General features: G+C 37.4%; 2 protein-coding genes across 5 annotated transcripts; both read left to right on the top strand.

Moving 5' to 3' along the window:
* The first annotated feature begins 90 nt into the window (after nucleotides 1–90).
* LOC146460012 (uncharacterized) lies at nucleotides 91–2,863 on the top strand. Its single transcript, XM_085088621.1, has 2 exons — nucleotides 91–1,594; nucleotides 2,031–2,863. The coding sequence occupies exons 1-2, from the start codon at nucleotides 1,369–1,371 to the stop codon at nucleotides 2,168–2,170; spliced, it is 366 nt and encodes a 121-aa protein (XP_084944747.1). The 5' UTR covers nucleotides 91–1,368; the 3' UTR covers nucleotides 2,171–2,863.
* Nucleotides 2,864–10,077: 7,214 nt separating this feature from the next.
* On the top strand, nucleotides 10,078–17,598 carry LOC146460011 (uncharacterized). 4 transcript variants are annotated; one of them, XM_085088599.1, is made up of 6 exons: nucleotides 10,078–11,805; nucleotides 12,339–12,656; nucleotides 14,196–14,447; nucleotides 15,009–15,146; nucleotides 15,486–15,658; nucleotides 16,381–17,598. In XM_085088599.1, exons 1-6 carry the CDS (start codon nucleotides 11,655–11,657, stop codon nucleotides 16,735–16,737), a joined length of 1,389 nt encoding a protein of 462 aa, XP_084944725.1. In that variant the 5' UTR covers nucleotides 10,078–11,654; the 3' UTR covers nucleotides 16,738–17,598. The 4 variants fall into 4 exon arrangements, with proteins under 4 accessions (XP_084944725.1, XP_084944726.1, XP_084944727.1 ...); XM_085088600.1 differs by having other exon boundaries at nucleotides 11,258–11,805; nucleotides 15,012–15,146; XM_085088601.1 differs by having other exon boundaries at nucleotides 11,263–11,805; nucleotides 12,405–12,656.
* The last annotated feature ends 888 nt before the right edge of the window (nucleotides 17,599–18,486 follow it).

Raw genomic sequence — 18,486 nt, 5'->3', positions numbered from 1 at the left:
AATAATAGACAAAAAGAAAAACCAACCGACCAAACAAACAAAGAAAACACTTAAATGCGTTTCGTGTACAATCATAGCCGAACATCCGAGCATAACTTTCTTTTGCACGTCTAAGGCATTCATTGTTTGCATTATTAATTTCTCACGGTAAAGCCATGCGAGAATTGTTTTGCCCTTGCACCTTTGAACGTTAAATAATATAACACAGCTGACGTATTGCAAATATAGATGGCCAGCTCACACATCTTTGTCGACATTATAAATAGCGAGGTCGTACTAATAATAGCGTTTAATGAGCTCTTCAGTTCTTAAATTAATCAGTATTCTTTAACAAAGATTTAAAAAAAGAACGATGTCTTATCGTCTCAAGTTTGCATGCCAGGATATACAAGCTTTTTATAAAAGCAAGGGCCACAGGGTCATCGGCGTACGCTGTCACGTGTTACACTCTTTAAATATCAGTTGACGGCAACGCCGGTTCAAACAGTGTTCTAGCGTACAAACGAGTGTAGCCTACATTGGAAATAAATCGTTAATTGAACTGTTGCAGAATTGAACAGATTGATAAGAAAGCGATCTCTGTAGTTATTAAGATTGGTTTGCGTCGCGTGACTTCCTCTTAATTTCGTTTCACTTCCTCCAGATTGCGCAACCCTATGTGACCCCATGTTTCTCGAACATTTCAATGTACATGACGGACTTCACGCGTTTTGTCAGCCAGGTAAATAACAATCAATAAATTCGTTTCCTGCTGGCAACTTCAACGAAATTTCGGGAAAAAAATGAAATAGTAATATGATGATGTCTTATGATCTTTGGAGTTCCACAACAATCATACACTGTAGGCTTCAATGAGCAACCCTTTTGTTCCGTTATTTAATTATAAAGGAAAATAAATAGGTCCAATAAATATGCGGCATAACGGTGGATTTTTCTGCAAGATATAAAGCGATAAATTGTTTTATGTTAATTGTGATCACAGCTACAACTGTAATTTCAATTTGTCGGCGATTTTTTTCACTTTTGACGTGCTCGTTTATATACTTATTAGTGCATTGTCAACTCTTGTTAGGAAGTAACCAAAAACGGGGTTGCCGTACGTGACTTATGTTGTTATTTTATCTTAATATGTTGATATGAAGTAAATCGTGGTTGAACTGCTCTTTGGTGAAATAATTTTGTAATTACCAGTTTTTAGAATGCCACTAATTACGAAGCACATCCTAAAAATACATTCAAAATTTTGTACGAGTCTAAATCTGCATTCGAAAGACGAATTCCAAGGGTATCCTTGGGAGCATACATGAAATGTACAGGTACCTAAATAAAGCGCTGGCATCGAAAAGTCCGAAGAATGGATCGTAAGTCATGTCAGTGTTCCAAGAACAACACACGGACCAAGTTTCTCCCCGAATGAGCTACTCACAGTTCGATTCTCAAAAGGAAGAAAAGCTTAACGCCATTGAAGAGTTTATTCAGTCTATACTGACGCTGGGACCAGAATGCCTTACTGCTGGAGAGCCACCTTCAATGACGTACGCAAATGATTACGTTTTGCCAGCTCTGGAGTTTTTACGTGGATCACCCAGTGCAGGTCAGGATAAAATAAGTATGAATTTTACACCGTCTCTCCAATTTGAATAATAGTGATAATAGCAATAATTCGAGATCGCAACATATTAAAGAAGCGTGAGTGACACGTGCTTTTTATAAGCGGCCGGTTTACGTCGTCGAGCATTCAAAGCCCGCTTGGGTTTGGGAACCTTCATAAGGATTTCATTTTCAGCCAAAAGTCTGAAGAAGGAGATGCTAAAAACAAGCATGGTGGGTGTAAATCTTGTGGGGACAAAAAGAGCTTGACCCAGTCTACATATTTGGTTTGTGTGCCAAAAATTCATTTTTTGTTAATCATGATAGCGTTGTTTTGTTATCAGCGATGGATTAAGTGACTACATGTACAGTAGTTTGCTGCGAACATTAGACTTCTGAAATCCTTGACCTTATCCATGCAAACGTAATTGTTGTTACAGGAGACGTGGACGCTAACTCGAATGCTGAGTCATCGAACAATGCTCCTGAAGTTGAAATTGAAGTCCAGATAATGGACTTAAAGGATGTTTACTACAAAACGACGAACAAAACTCTCGACAGATTGGAATATCCCTTATAGGACTCGGAAGTAACTGTTGTGGTGCAAGCTTCTGAGGAGATCACTTGCGTTAGAGCTTACACTCAGAGGTGTCCGGAGGCTGCCATCAGGACACATGACCCAATATATTAATAAGTAGGCCACTGAAATTTACTTATGTGATGTGCCTATTTCCTGATAATCATCCAATACAAGACCACAGGTGGACATCCGGTCTACTGGCTTGAAAAGGCCGCAAATATCGTGCAAAGGAATAAATGGCAACTTATAATTGCCATGAAAATCAGCTCAGGCTTGATTGGAAATGTAACGTCCAAGCCATTTACGGTTACGACCAAAGTAGGACATAAGATGAGAAGGAAAGGAGGTTTGTATTTTTAATGCTTGGACACATAAAGAAACAACGATTGAACAAAAAAATGAACCTCAAATGTCTCTTAACTAGACAAAGTGTTGCCGTCTGAATCGTTGTAGAATGGGGCCCAAGTACCCACTGTAAAACAGAGTGGTCATGCGAGAGCCCGTGTTTGGACCACTGCACAAATGATATAATTTATAACAACTTGAACATTATTCTCTAATTAAAGGTTTACTTTAATTTTAGTTGGTAACAGAAATAGATAGACCAGCTATGGGGAATTATATGAAGCCGTTGAACGTTAAAGGCCCTTAATGATTGAAATGCAACGTATAACCAGTTTATTTATTTATTTTTTTTTTAAATGTGCTTTCCTTCGTGGCCTTGAACAGTTCTGGGATAGCTGCATGATTTTAAAAGTTTCCTTGGCTACTATCAATTTCTTTAGAGCAGCTTGTTTGAAATTCAAGTTAGCAGTTGGTTAAAGTTCAGAAGGAATCATCTCACAAAGCCATGTTTGTAACGTAGGTGAAATGTTTTTCTCTTCGAGTGGTACTGCATGTAAATTGTGAAAACAATCTCACGTGTTTGTCTTTCTAAACATGCTGTCAAGAAACCCTCGAGCACCTTGATTTATACTGATACAGTATGTTAGCAAGTTACTAAACCTTACTTTACCAGGGTATCAAATATCGTAAGGTTCTCGTGGTAATAGATGTACCGTGCATAATCAAACGCTCATGTTGAAAAGAGGAATTTACAAGGAGCAACTGATAAAAGAAGAAAGGTCTTGACGGCGCAAATTCTCCCGCTTGGCCTTCACTGGTATAGTAAACATAATATTCATGTGGGACAATGTCACTTGTACTTCATGATGGTCTTGTACTGCGATGCTAACGTTTCTGAGTCGATCTGTGGGTAAATTATTAAAGTGTGACCACTCAATTGAAAGTTTTTAAATATTACTTTTCTGTGTAGCTGCTTGAAATTTTTAACTGTGACTTTCTGCCCATTTTGCGCATTTTGGGTACTCTTTAGAGTAAAATGGTTAATCATTGGTTACGATTCGGTTTTTATTAAGGCATTCTGTCTTTGGCTGCTGCATATTTCACTGTTATGTCTGCTGCACCATTTCTGGAACTTTTATGAGGAAGTCAAGTCTCTGAACTGAGATTCTGTCTCCCACAGGTCTTTGGTCATACCTGCATGTGAGCAAAGAAACCTTAAAACCCTTAAGATTGGAAGCGTCAGTGGCAATGCTGTTAACATCAGTAGATTAGACAACATGCCATCATGGACCCTGACTTTGTGATTTTCTACAAATGAAGGGATACTTGACATGTAGTTTTTTGATTCCACACTGAAACTTTTGTCAGTTAAAGCAAGCGATTATGGTCTCATGCCAAGGGCATTGGGTTTCTTAGAGCCACTGTAGGAATCGTGTATTGAGGTTGGTCCTAAAGGAAAACATCCAACTTTTCAAATGAATTTTGATGGACTAAATACACAGTCAGTGACTTCAAGAACACATTCCTCCTGTTGTCTTATTTTCTGCTTCTTTGTCTAGCACCCAAAGGTAATTGGTAATCTTTTGAATGAAGCTTAGGGTTTTCTGTCTTGGGGTTTCTCCTTTTATTTCAAATGGGGCATGTCAGGTATCTCCTGGGCTAGTTCTATAAATTGTCATTAATCAGAGCTGGTTGCTTAAAAATAGTTAATACTGTAAACATCTTCGAAATATTTTTCGTTTGTCTCTGAGGTTGTCTTTTGACTTTATCCCTAAAACATTTGTTATGTTAGCCGAGGTGTTTTGGTGATATAAAGTGACGGTCTCTTCTTCGTATTCAGTAAAAAATGAAAAAAGGGAGACAGGCTATGCAGTGTGTGGTGTTATCTGACACTGCATGAAATCCTTTTGCCACTTTTCTTCTATACATTACTTTGACCTTAACAGTTACTTATTTGGTAGCAGCAAAATCTCTGCAAGCTCGCTGGAGCTTTTTTTAGGAGAGCTTTTCAATCATCACATCAATGTAATAGTAATCATCTTATCATGGTGCCTATATTGAGATATAACTTAGCGTAACAGAACTAAAATGTAACAAATTGATGAAAAACAGCTATGAATGGGAAGGACCATAATGACTTTGAATAAACCGTTTTCCTGTTTTGTTTTTTAAGTATACAATGATTTAATTTTCTAAACCTGTGTGGGCAAGCTGTTCCAAGATACAGTTTCTCTATATTTTACTCAAAATTTTCCATAATTTGTTCTTTGAAAGTTTAGATGTGATTTTGTGGAGCATCTGGTATTGTATACGTATGGATTCGGTATCATTGTTTCTGAAGAACTTATTAAAGGCAGACCAACCGAGAATTGTTCAACTCATATATACTTAGTAGTTCTAATGATAGAAATAATGGCCTTGATTCCCATCTATAATTTGGTGAATTCCTTCAAGTCTTGTAGGTTGTGTAGTTACTTGCCCAATGAATGTTACAACATAGAAAATATGAATAGATCAGAGCGTTCTAAATTCTACGTTAAGTCTTTGGAAATAGATCATTCCTATTTAACAACAGAACAATAATTCTGAAAATTATTCCTGATATCTTTGATAGCTTAGTTGTTACCTCTTCAATATGGTGTTTCCACGAAAGTTCTTTGTCTGTTATCAGTATCAAAAACTTTGCTTTTACTACCTGTCTAATAATTTGATCATTAATTTAGCGGATTTCAACATTGTTCGCTATCGTTTTGTTCCCCGCCTTGAAGAGTATAAATTGGGTTTTATTTACGTTCCTTAGGAAACTTTATTAACTGCAAGCCAATTAGCAACTTTATTCATCTCCTGATTTGCAGTAATCATTTTTAAAGTTGCAACTATAAGTCAGTGTTATCTGCAAAGATAAAAATGATTACTAGGGGTTGAGCTTTCAGATATATCATTCACATAAATCAAAAACAGTAAGGGACTAAGGGCTGATCCTTGTGGCACCCCACAAAGGTCAAGAAATATCCCAATTGTGTACTCATTTCTTTCAATGAAAAGAGATATTTATCATCCCTGGGGAGCAGGGATGACGCAGTGCGTGTGAGAGCACTCACCTCCCACCAATGTGGCCCTGGTTCGATTTCCCGCGTGTTGACGCCATATGTGGGTTGAATTTGTTGTGTGGCAGGAGCTTATGCTCCTGTGTGTGGCAGGAGCTTATGACCCTCCTGTGTGTGGTTATCACCACCCCCCCACCCCCCCCCGCCGAGGTTTTACTCCTGGTACTCCGGTTTTCCTCTGTCCACAAAAACCAACATTTCCAAATTCCAATTCGACCTGGAAAGCACGGTCACCTTTGATCGAGTTCCTAGAGCTCTTTGGTGCTCCATCAGTAAGCAAATTGCATTTACATTTTTTTTTTACATTTACATCAACAGGCTCAAGAATTGCTGGTTTGGTGGACTGCCCAGCTCTAAATCCATATTGACTTTTAAATAAGATATCATGATTGTCTTAGAAACTTGGGAAAATAAAAATTGGTCAAACAACGATAATTTGAAAGTTTCTCATTATCACTGCCTAATCGGCCCTAATCGACCCTCATAAACTGGAGTGACAAGAGCTACTTTAAATGTTTCAGGGATTTTACCTGTTACCATAGTCAGGTTAAAAATATATGTAGGGGTTTCATAATAAAATCTGCAATACTTTTTACTACCTTTAAGGAAATGTCGTCATCTCAACCACTTGGCTTATTTGTACTTAGCTTTGTTATCTCTTTGTCTACCTTAGCTTCTGTGAATGGATCTAAATAGATGGAGTCGACTGTTTTTTGCTTTCAATACGATTTGAACGTTTTGTGGTTTTAGGTATTTGAGCCGCTAAATTTGGTCCTACATTAATAAAATACTCATTAAATTTTCATGTCATATGCAATCTTTTGACTTATTTTTATTGATAATGTCATTAATCATCCTTCATGTGTTCATTAATTAACATGTTTTTTTGGCTTTTTTTTTAATTTGTCAGTTTATTTGCCATCACCTTTACATGAGTTTGTATGTGTTACCTAGATTTATACAACGGCTGGGTTCACAGTTACCAGTGTTCAATCACAATATGGATGGCGATATTAAATTCACTAAACCACTTGGTAAATTAGAAGTTAAGGAACAGAGTCGATTGAAAGCGCTCAAATAGTTTGAATTTTCACAAGAGCCGTACATCTTTAACATGTTAACCCATTTATCAGCCATTTTGGGTCAGTAGTTGTTAATTTGTCGTCCGTTTCTTTAGATGACATGTCGAAAGATTGTCGCTATTCACTGCTATGCACGTAACACTTAGCCTGCGTCGCAGACTGATTATAACACCCGCTGCGACACAGGCTAGTAACCGACTGAATGTGGTTATACACTCTCTCTCTCTCTCTCTTTTTTGTTATAATGACCTTTTTTTTTATAAGAACGTTGAGGCTGAGATAAACTAAAATTTAAGAACATACTAAGAACATTACCCAGGCTGAGAACAGTTTTGTTACGACCAAATGTTTTTAAAATGAACAGTATAAATACGGATAAAATAATACATGAAAAAATTCAGTCAATATTGTCCAATTAACCCAAATATTAGGTGTCTTGGTCACGTCCGCATAGATTTATTGAACTACTATAACAGATAACAAAGAACACCTTAAGAACTTTTCAGGCTCAAATTGCCAAAAATAATAAGAACGTTCAGCCTCAGCCCCAAAATTAGACTTCTAATAATAATAATAATAATAATAATAATAACAATAATAAAGAATAAAATCTACTAGATACAGTTTGATTCTATTAAAACCTGAGTGATTTTACAGTTTGCTGTCATAAAATTGTATAATAATAATAATAATAATAATAATAATAATAATAATAATAATAATAATAATAATAATAATAATAATAATAATAATAATAATAATAATAATAAACAACAACCAACCAAACAAACAAAAGAGTGTAATACATCAGGCTCCAGTCATTCATAGAGCAGATACCTTATCCAGCGGATTAAATGTACTCCAACTAATACATTTTCTCTCCTGGATAGCGACTTATTCGCATAATACCGTTCCCCGGGTTTTGAACGACTAGTTATTAAGAGACAATGTGGAGTAAAGTTTATTGTCTTTAGAAGGAAACCGGCAACATGACAATGCAGGCACCAATCAAGCCGCTCGGACCACTGAACCTCCGAACTCTTCTGACCCAAAGTCCCATCAAAATTCAGGTGTTCTAAATGGTCGTGATAGAGATAGGTACACCTAATATGCGGTTGAAGCCATGATCAGTGAGCTATATCATAGACCACACGTGTACTCAAAGTGGTCAGTCCCTTTTTACGTAGTCCTATTTACAGCAGGGGGCTGCAATGAGCATACTTTGAATTTATCAAATACTTACATACGAAAAGTCTCCGTCAAGGTAGACGTGTTTCACGTTCGATTTTTTTCTTGCAGTGGCTGTTGATAGTTTTAGGAGAGCCATTAAGATATTTTAACAGAAATAACTTGTACTGTAAATTCGAACATGCTTTCGTTGTCAGATTTCTGCTTTTACAAAACCCTCATAAAAATATAAGTTTACCTTTTTTGAGACGGAAATTGCGGTTTCCTATTCAGAATACGTGAATAGCTCCTGTAAAGTGCAACGACTATTTCGCAAGATTACAGGGTCAAGTAATCTCATGGCCTTGACAGACTATGACAATTGTAGAAGGCACAAGTTTCTTTCAAGCTGTGAAGTCAGGAAAGGTTTTTAATCATTATTTTTTATTGTTTTGATCATTTTTTCGGCGGTATAATACCTAACATTTCAAGGTAAACTGATGAAATCGACTGGTTAAGTCCTGGATTATGTTACACTGAAGGCCATTTCCTCAGAGTACTTTTTGTATGATTTAAAATTACCCTGGTCCCTTTCGCGATTCGCGTCGGAAGCTTTCCTAATACTGTCAAGAAAGACAGAAAACGGACAAATAAAATTTTACGTGCTCGAGCTCGAGCCACGCATCTTGCCGCCGTTTCTTTTTGTTGTCGCCGCTTCGCGGCACAATTTTGTTTGAGGTGCACTATTTTATAAGAACGTCTAATTTTGGGGCTGGGGCTGAACGTTCTCATTGTTTTTGGCAATTTAAGCCTGAAATGTTCTTAAGATGTTCTTAGTTATGTTATAGTATTTCAATAAATCTATTCGGACGAAACCAAGACACCTATTATTTGGTTTAATTGTACAGTATAGACTGAATTTTTACCTGTATTATTTTATCCGTATTTATACTATTAATTTTAAAAACATTTGGTCAAAATAAATATGGCTTAACTGACTCTCAGCCTGGTAATGTTCTTAGTATGTTCTTAAATTTTAGTTAAAGGCTGGTTTCCATATGATCGCAGATCGCAATAAGGTCTGCGATCGTCTGCGATCCTGCGATCGTGATCGCAGACGATCGCAGAAGATAGAACCATGTTCTATCTAAAGGCTGGTTTCCATATGATCGCAGATCGCAATAAGGTCTGCGATCTGCGATCATATGGAAACCAGCCTTAATCTCAGCCTCAACGTTGTTATCTAAAAGGTTCTTATGTAAAAAAATATAAATAATAATAATAATAAAAATAAGAAAAAATTGTAGCCTGCGAACGTAACGCAGACCTATTTCCGGCTGTCGCTTCAGGAAATTCGTCTGTGTTCGCAGGCTTAGAGGAGAAGGGGTTAAGAAAACCTCTGGGTCCAAGGGTAATGGTTCATGCTTGTATTGCGTGATTTGTGTTTTCACTTCCTCTTGATATCATTGCGCAACCCTATGCAACTTTCTTCCGAATGATATTGTTTATCTTCATTTAAATAAGTAAACTTAAAGAGATGGTGCCTTACAGTCAAGGTCAAAAATATTCCTGCCCGGTTTGTTCTTATTGATACTGTGCGACGGAGAACCCATATTCTATTCTCAGTGTACGTGACCTTATTCCAGTCGGCTGCAATGCATGTATGACGTGCAGACCGAAATATAGCTTCTTATCTATATGAACATGACTGAAGCGACAAAATTACTCTCCTTATCTCTCGAAGTCGTCGTCTTATAATTAACATGCAACGTTTTTTTAGAGATACTAAGTTATTAGTTTTATTTTGTTTTGTTAGCGTTTTCATTAGTTTTTCCTTTTATTGTAAATTTTAACATAAAGCGCATTGCGAAATACGCTGTAATATGTAAAATTTCGTTAACCGTGAAGTGTTTGAGCCACTTGTCAATGTACTCTCCTTTGAAGAAGGGGTTTAATAAAAGGATTTAACGAAAGTTGTTTGAGTGTAAACTTTCAAAAGATTTCAAACCCAGACGGTAATTTGAACGACAACCACTGAGATCCGTTTGTCATGAAGCAGATTTGAAACATAAACAGATGTTGTTGCGTGACTAGCAGTAAGAATTGTGAATAAATTTGTAAACGTTCCGTGACAGGTATAATATTTACACTATAAATAGAATATGCCTAAAATTAACCTTCTGCTGTTCAACTCTATAATGAATTAATATTTTTTCGTTTAAAATGAGAGGGCCAAATTCAAACTACATTCCAGCTCAGGTTTGTGGAAATTCCCAAATAAACATTGCTTTGCAGATCTGTCGGGAATCGTTTTTCAGCAAACGTCGTTCACTGCGTATCACGCGACCTTCTATTTACATGACATTTCCCTCACCAGTGTTAGATTGCGTAACTTTTGTAAGACTTTTAATTGTCGGCCAACCCAAAGTGAAGTGGCCGACAGTCATGCATGAAAAGGCCGAAGTTAAATCAACACCCTCGCATCTCACAAATGTTGAAATACGATTACACCGTCTGACGGTCGTGAGTTTTCCTACCAAGTTGCTGATGAAAAGAAAATTTTTTTACCGACTTGTAAACGCCAAAGGTTCATCATCAGTGATAGCGTGCACACGAAATAAATCATGAATTAAACTGTTGCAGGAATGAAGAGATAATGGAGAAAGTAATGTTTTGAATTATTTTTGTTCAAGCGTTAAATGCGTGACTTCTGTTTACACTTCCGCTGGATTGCGCAAGTTGTCGGCACACCAAATTATAATTTCACGTGTCTTGCCTTGCGGACGACGGCCAGCGATCCATGGAAAGGATGTCTATTAATTGAGTATTTCGCAACTCATAATTGTTGATAAACGATGTCTGAATGTGATGTTTAAGTTCCGGTCTCGCTCTTTAGCCAAGATTTTTTTTTCAATCGTGTGAACACCAGATGTGACGGACGACACTATTAGTAGAATGCTCTTCATATTGCCTCATATACATTTGAAACAAGAGATTACAGGCTTCAACGGAATCAGTTCGCATCGTTTTTAATACCTAGGGCCTATGGAGATTATTCCCAAATTTCTGCCAATAATGCTGTTCTTTATATCCCCAAAAACTGACATTCCTAAAAATCAACTTTTTAGAGGGCTCTTGAAGTCTTCCCTCTTCGGATCCACCGCTAAAAATGGCCAGTTCAGAATATTGAGAGTATTGTGCCCTTTTTTGTCGTTAAGTTGAAATGCTTGGATTATCACCACAGACTGTTTGATTATTTTTATATGTTCCTTGATATGATAGTATTACTTTGCGTCGCTTTAATCCTCACTAGAATTTACAAAATTTGCTCTTCTGATTACTCTAGAAACCTTTTGCTGGAATTATGTCTAAAATAATGCTGGAATAGTGGACGTTGGAAGAAAGTACACAAGGCGGTGAGATTTGCATATGCATGGTTGTAATTATTCGATTTTTTTTTTTTTGTCATTTGTATATTCTCTGTAACGTAAAATAGTGTCTCTTGGTCGATTCTAAGAGGGTCTTTTTAAGGTTAATTTCAGCCGGAAGTAATTGGGATTCTTTTCTCTTCGCCCCCGCAAATCGGTATTCTACAAAAGCCAACGCTAGCAAATAGACACGACTTCCTCTCCAGTGCGTGACATGCGTGTCTACCGGTAGTTAACCTGTGTTTGGAAATTGAAAGACACTTAATAGTCCGCGACAGACAAACTGCATCTCAATGCATTTCAGCCTTCCATGGAGTAAACATATCGGCGCTGGTTCCAAAACTACTTGCTCCAGATGGACACTTTCTTAGAAGAAAAACTCGATGACATTGATGAGTTTATTCAGTCTGAACTGGGTTTTGAACCTTTAAGTGCGGCAGGAGTGAACACTTTGGGTTCCTTTTCGCAAACGCGGGAATTTCTGGATGGTTTAGCTGGCAATCCAGGTAAGAAAAAAATTGAAATAATTTTTAAAACGGTGTCCGTCGAAATCGCCGGTACAACGTTACAAGCTTCAGGTTTCAAATGAGATAATTTCGACGGTTATGTGGTCACGAGAATCGGTGGTCAAACAACGTATGAGAAATAAATTGATCAGTGAACTTTAGAGAAACTCAAACACGTTTAATGTTGATAAAAGCTTGCCCCTGAGAGTTGACGTGGGTACAAAGTTTTTTTTAAAATTAATATCAGTCGGCTCTCGTTTGGTCCGTGCTTACGTGGCTCGACCAGCCTTTTCAGTGCAATTTCCGTGCATGATTTTTGCTTGCAAAAAGAACTCAACTGAGGAAAGAGAAAACACGGCGAAACTTACGCCAGCGTATTTTTTCCAGGGAAAGAGAGGTTTTAGAGCCAGCTCATAATTTTCTCTCGATTTAATCTCTTGCTCTTGGCATTGTAGTTAACTTTTTTTTGTTGGCCTGCAATAATCCATGTTTTCGATCGTTATATAGATAAATGCAGTGTTCTCTGTTTGCAGGTATAACGGAACTCCTGAAAACCTACAGCATAAATGTTTTAAACGAAGTTCATGTTATTGTTACAGGAAACATGGACGCCGTCTTCATGAATTGTGGTAGGTCGCCAAACAAGATTCATGAAGTTGAAGTCGAAGTCCAAATAATAGACTTACAGGATGTTTACGACAAAAAGACGAAGAGAACTCCTGAGGGATTAGAATATCGCTTGGAAGACTCGAAAGTAACTGTTGTGGTGCAAGCTTCTGAGGAGATCACTTGCGTTCGAGCTTACACTCAGAGGTGTCCGGAGGCTGCCATTAGGACACATGACACAATAGGTAGACAGGTTCAGGCTTTCCCTCTTTTATAATAACGTCTAGTTTATACGCTGATGCCGAACCAGGAATAAATGTTTGTAATTTGAACAGTATTTGAACAGTTCAAATGTTTGTAATTTGAACAGTGTTTGAACAGTGCTAAAGATTAACTTAACAATTGCATCAGAAAAGTTATGTCACTAAATCAATGTGGACGTGACCAGGAAACCTAAATGGAGAACTAATACGAGATGATGTGATTAGAAAACTACCACACTTTATATAATACTGATATGCGTTCTAACATTTTGGGCTTCATGGCTACAATTTGTCAAACCAAACTGTCAACTTAGCAACAAGTAAACAAAAGTGAAGAACGTTCTTACTAAATCTCGGCCTGGAAATGTTATTTTTGAAGGTGTTAATTTTTCGACCTATTTCAACCTCATCGTTCATATAATAGAGAACTGGTCTCATTAAAAAGAAAGATTAGATTTCATGTACATGTTATATAATTGCTAAAACTATCACCGATAAATTCGAGGGCTGTCAGATTGGCTGAAATGTATTAATATAAGCGCGTTTTTAGCTCGTGGAATAACTGCAGTGAAACGAGGTATTGGGATGGCACAGCCCGAGAAATTACAATAAGAAATCCCATGGGAAAACAATCGTGCCCGATGGTTACATTGTTTATCGTAGCTTTTTTGGATGAAACTCGGCGTTAAGAAACTCACTGAAGGGTTCTTGTGGCGTGTTAAGATAAACAAGTGTCGTCATACCGATAAATTCTGCAGCAGGTGTAAACACTAACATCGACAACTAGCGAATCACTGTATTTCTTTGAATTCCTGTCGAATGAAAACATCTTGCTTTCAAAGTTTTCTGATCGTGCTTTGGCGGCGCTTCACATCAGACCTGTAACTGATACAGAATTCAGTTTTGTCAGTAAAGTCGTCGACTTTGCAGGAATAATTAGAAGCGCTACTGACTCAGATACGCAGTTCTTAATCGTATTCTGCGCTACTGAGCGATAACGGCACCATCGATAGGGATATTTCTGAGTCTTCGTATTTAAGTGAAATCCTCGACCGGGATGTTGTTGAGTCTGTATTCAAGTGAAATCGTCGATCGGAATGTTTTGCACTCTTTGTATTCAAGTGAAATTCAACCTAATCCTCGATCAGAATATTTTTGAGTTTTTGTATTCAAGTGACATTCTTGACAAATTTGCATAGGTTGTCCTATCAGCTAGGGAGATAACCAGGCAACTCTTCTTGACTTGAATACAAGTGAAACCCTTGACGAACGTTTCCATGCAAAATAGGAAGGCAGATCTCGTTATGATCGATAAGTTCATTATCAGTAGAGAAAGAAGACATTGAGCACTGAGGTAGAGACAAAGAGATGGCTATGTTATATTTCCTTGCATTCTTTTCGATTTTTTCTATAAATATTTCAAATCAAGGCGAGGTTTAAACACTCTCTCATCTAAATATTCAATTGTGTCATCCCTGAATATCATGCAACCAATTCAATGGATGCCTTTGATTTGTATAGGTCCCGTTGAGCTTGATGTAAATACTCTACAAAATGAGGCAAGGCGTCGAGTTGTCAGCGTAGATCTTGGCTCAGTGTACAAAACAGACCATGGAGATCCAGTCTTCTGGCTTGAAAAGGCAGACGTCATGCAAAGGAATAAATGGGAACTGATAATTTCAATGAAGTTCACTTCAGGATTGACTGGGAATGTGACGTCAAGACCATTCAGGGTTACGACCAAAGCAGGTTACAAGAGTAGAGGGAAAGAAGGTTTGTAGAAACTATTTTTGTTTGTTTTATGATGAGATTGGGTGTAGTAAGGATTTGCCTCTAAACTCTGTTAATATCGGTTTGTGGGTCCTTTGTTGGTGGGCACGTTAAGCTTTGACTTAAAATTTGCAATATAAAAATAAATATAAATAGTAAGATTATATCCATTATGAAGTAAAAAAACGTTTCGGCCGAATAATAAGTTCAATGATATTACATATCACGTGGTTGCATGGGAGTTTTGATATCAGCTTTGAACAAAAAGATAGATATTCTAAACATTGACCCAATGATAGTATGATGTGCCTTATCATATTTTTAAGGTCTAAGAGTCAAAGCGAACCTGTTTAAGGATCATGAATAAATTTTACTTGTGCGATGTCAGGTAGCATTATAAGAGAAGATTATCTCTGTCAACATAAACCGGCTGATTAGTTGATGAATTGACGAGTTCAATATGAGCTTCGGTCCTTTTTGCTTGTTTGCCCTAACAAGTCTTTATGTCAACTGAAGATTCCTATGAGATAATGATAATGAGATAACTATTCTTTTCTTTTTCAGTAGAATTGGGCGCTGGTTCCTGTAAAGTGCAACGACTACTTCGTAAAATCACAGCAGGTTCAAACGGCCACTTTGTGACTGACCATTATGACTGGGGGAGACTCAGATCGGTGTCAAGCTGTAGACTGGTTAAAAAAGGTTTGTCAGTTACCTTTGGTTTTCACTGCATGCGACACTACTGTATACATGTACTTGGTTAAAACGCTGGTTACAAGCCAGGTACTTAAAGCCATTTTTCTAAGAATTGTGAGCGCTACTGGATTTGTTTGCGTTCAGGATACAACTGTTTAGACACACTAGACATGCAAAAGGTAATCTGAAAACGCTAGGGTAAGGAGACTGGACTTATGTGAAACATTCTGATGATGGGAGAGGGGTGACGTTTCCCAGACCTGATTCATGACCGTAAAACGTGAACGGTTCTGTACGCAAAGAGCACGATAATTTGTCTTATTGAAATATACTTTATCTACCTAGAATTACCAGATGACGCTTCTGCCTTGAGTCAAGAGTTTAAGGAGTTCAGCTTGTTCGTGAAAGATGATTCTGTAACCCGGCAACTTTCTGATTGTAACTTTAACTCAAAATGTTCTCCTCTGGATGAAGGAAGAATTTTGTTTCAACCGGACACAGTGCTAGATAAACAGATGGTAAGTCAGTTAAACTATGTACACCGGCCACGCTACAGGGTGAATAGTGGCTGGACCTAATCTTTTCACTTTAAAAAATGGGATTTGAGGCACTGAGTTTAGCCAATGGGTCGATTGCTTCCATGGATGAGATTCTCAAAACATAGCGTTGGGATGACTTTGAAACCAACTTAGGGAATGGAATTTATATCTCTACTTCAGTATCCTCCACTTTAAACTCACTGTATCGCTGTCTGTTGTCACAGTCGTAGTTACAACTTGCCTGCATACACAAAGAAGTCTTTTTCGGAATGCAATTAATGACAGCGTGTAACATAATTCTTCAACAACCAATTCACAAATTGTAAGGTCAATCACAGAGCAAGACTCCGTCGTAAAATATCTTTTCAATTCCATTTGCTTTTGCTTCTTGGTCTAGGAAAAGCACTAATAATCGTCGGTCAGTCCATGTTAGTATGCAGCAAACGCAAAGCGCTCTTAAAGTGTTTTTCATTTTTATAGCTCAGTTTTACTTTCTTATGAGACGTACTAAAACAAAATACTGAACAATTTGGTAAAAGTAACACTAACTTTCTAGAGAAGGTTATTAGGAGCTGCTTATCAAGGTAGCCTCACAGCATGTAGTTACAATGACTAACTTTACTGCATCAAACAGAACTTACTGGATAAAAATAGTTTATTTTCTTGCTCTTATGTCTTGTGTTTATTTTGGTTCTCAAAAGGTGAGGACGTATTACGAACGCGTGGAAAGGATTCACCGCGCTATTGAACAGCCTGAGCTTCCTGGTTTGCTGAAGTTGGTGGAGAAAAAATCCCAGCTGGTCAGCCCCCGTCGAAAGGCAAATGGACACAAGTCTTCTGAAGAAGATTTCTGGTGGGCCTGTGGGAGGTGTTTCTTTGAACGCCGAAAGAAGTCGACCATAAAGGCTCATATAATACAACGAGTATGTCAAAAGTCAATCGAAAATAAAAAGTCAAGAGGAAAAGTCGGAAGGCGCAAAGTGCAACGCCACTACAGTTTTGGCTTTGAGGAGGAAAAGTTTGAGAACTACTCGTGGAAACAATCTCTTTCCGTTTAAGGGACTCCATGTACGAGTTTGTCTCTATGTATGCCTTTATTGACCAGTCGGTAACTGTATGTTAATGAACATGTAGCCACCTCTCGTTTTGTATAAAGAAAACCTCTGTAGATCAGGAGGTACAACTATTTTAAGTATTTTTTAAAAACTTTTTTCAACCAAGAGACTTAAAGTCAACTTATTTGCATGGTGCAAATAGAACTCTCACATTTCACAATTAAGGAATTTTGTACAAGTCATGATAACGTGCAAAAGTGAAATTATTGTATGTTGCACCGGCTTGAAAGCCAAACGATTTTCTTTTTATTTGTTATTAATGTATGAATGTTCAATTGCGGAGATTGTATATATAAAAATGAGTGTGTATATAAAATTAATGTAAGTATTGGTCAGTCCAAATGACCATATTGCGTAAACCTTTTTCCAAGAAGTCTGAAGGTTTTTGGAATCCATATCTATTATTGTAAGAATTTTTAGTGGCAGGTCCACACAATACATGTTAATCGCCAAGGTGAAATTCTGAAATGTAAATATTTAAAAGAAATCAGAAGTTTTGAATCATTCAGGGGCCAGATTCACGGAGCTCTCCTAGTAAGTGAACATATATCCTATGTATTGTTTCCTAACAATAGACTATTGTTGGATTAACCATAGACTATTGTTGGATTAACAATAAGCTATTGTCATCAAACAATACTTAGGATACATCTTGACATAGAAGGGCTCGTGAATCCAGCCCCAGGTGCATTATTGTAATAATTTTTTTATGCATGGCTGGTCCACACAATTACTCAACAAGAGGAAGATGTGAATGTAAATAGTTTTAAAATCAATTTGAATTAAAATATTTCCAATGGGCAAGTCTGGTTTCCTTCTTATTTCATGTTTATCATGATTGCAGTAATCTTTAGCAGTTGGACATGTGAATTGTCGAGATTTAACACGTGGCGCTCAAATTAACCAATAATGTTTCTAACTACTTGAACCTAAAATGAAATTACATGCTCAGGTTCAAGGGATTTTTTTAAAAATTGGATTTGTTCAAAAGACGATGTTCCCCGAGTAAAGAACGACGAAGAACTCAGCCGATTGTGAGATTTCCGGCGCAGTACTCAAGCTTACAACGAAGAAAGAAAATTAAAATACAAATTAGTGGTGATCACCCTCATGCCGCTCAAAGGGTTCTTGCACAAACCTCTGCTAACAGTATCGTAATATATTTACTTGTTGGAGTGTGTTTTTGAGTTACGCTAATTGTACAATTCAAGTTTTGGCCATAATTGAAACAAGGTTCGACATTATAATTGGGCATGTCTCTAATAATTCTGCGTAGGAGACAAAGAAAGTCTTACCCCGTTTACAGATTTGTTGACCCTTTAGGTTTCGATAAGTCTACACTGTCAAATAAAATGTAAAAGGGATAATTTCATCATCGTTTTGAGTCTAATAAATCAAACTGTATCACCTCTGACAATAACAGTGATGCATTTTTAAAACTGATAATAAGAGACTGTATTCAGTCTGCACTTTCGGTCCGTGGGGGGATTACACGTTGTAAGTAAGAAATAAAACAACGAGGAAAAGAAAAATAGGGCAGCCATGTCTCCACCCCCTCCCCTCTCCACTTCTCCCCCATGAAACTAGACGCGTTAGAGGCAGGGTCCTTGGGCTTTCTCTATTGTACTGGAATAGTCATGAAAGTCTAGTATAGTAGGTCTACTCCCTAATCTTCATTTTGTATGAACATTT

Source organism: Pavona decussata, unplaced genomic scaffold (genome assembly GCF_977016875.1).
Source record: "Pavona decussata unplaced genomic scaffold, jaPavDecu1.1 SCAFFOLD_215, whole genome shotgun sequence".
NCBI classification, from domain to species: Eukaryota; Metazoa; Cnidaria; class Anthozoa; order Scleractinia; family Agariciidae; genus Pavona; species Pavona decussata.
The sequence above is the reverse complement of the archived record's forward strand: the minus strand, read 5'-3'. Positions and strand labels throughout refer to the sequence as shown.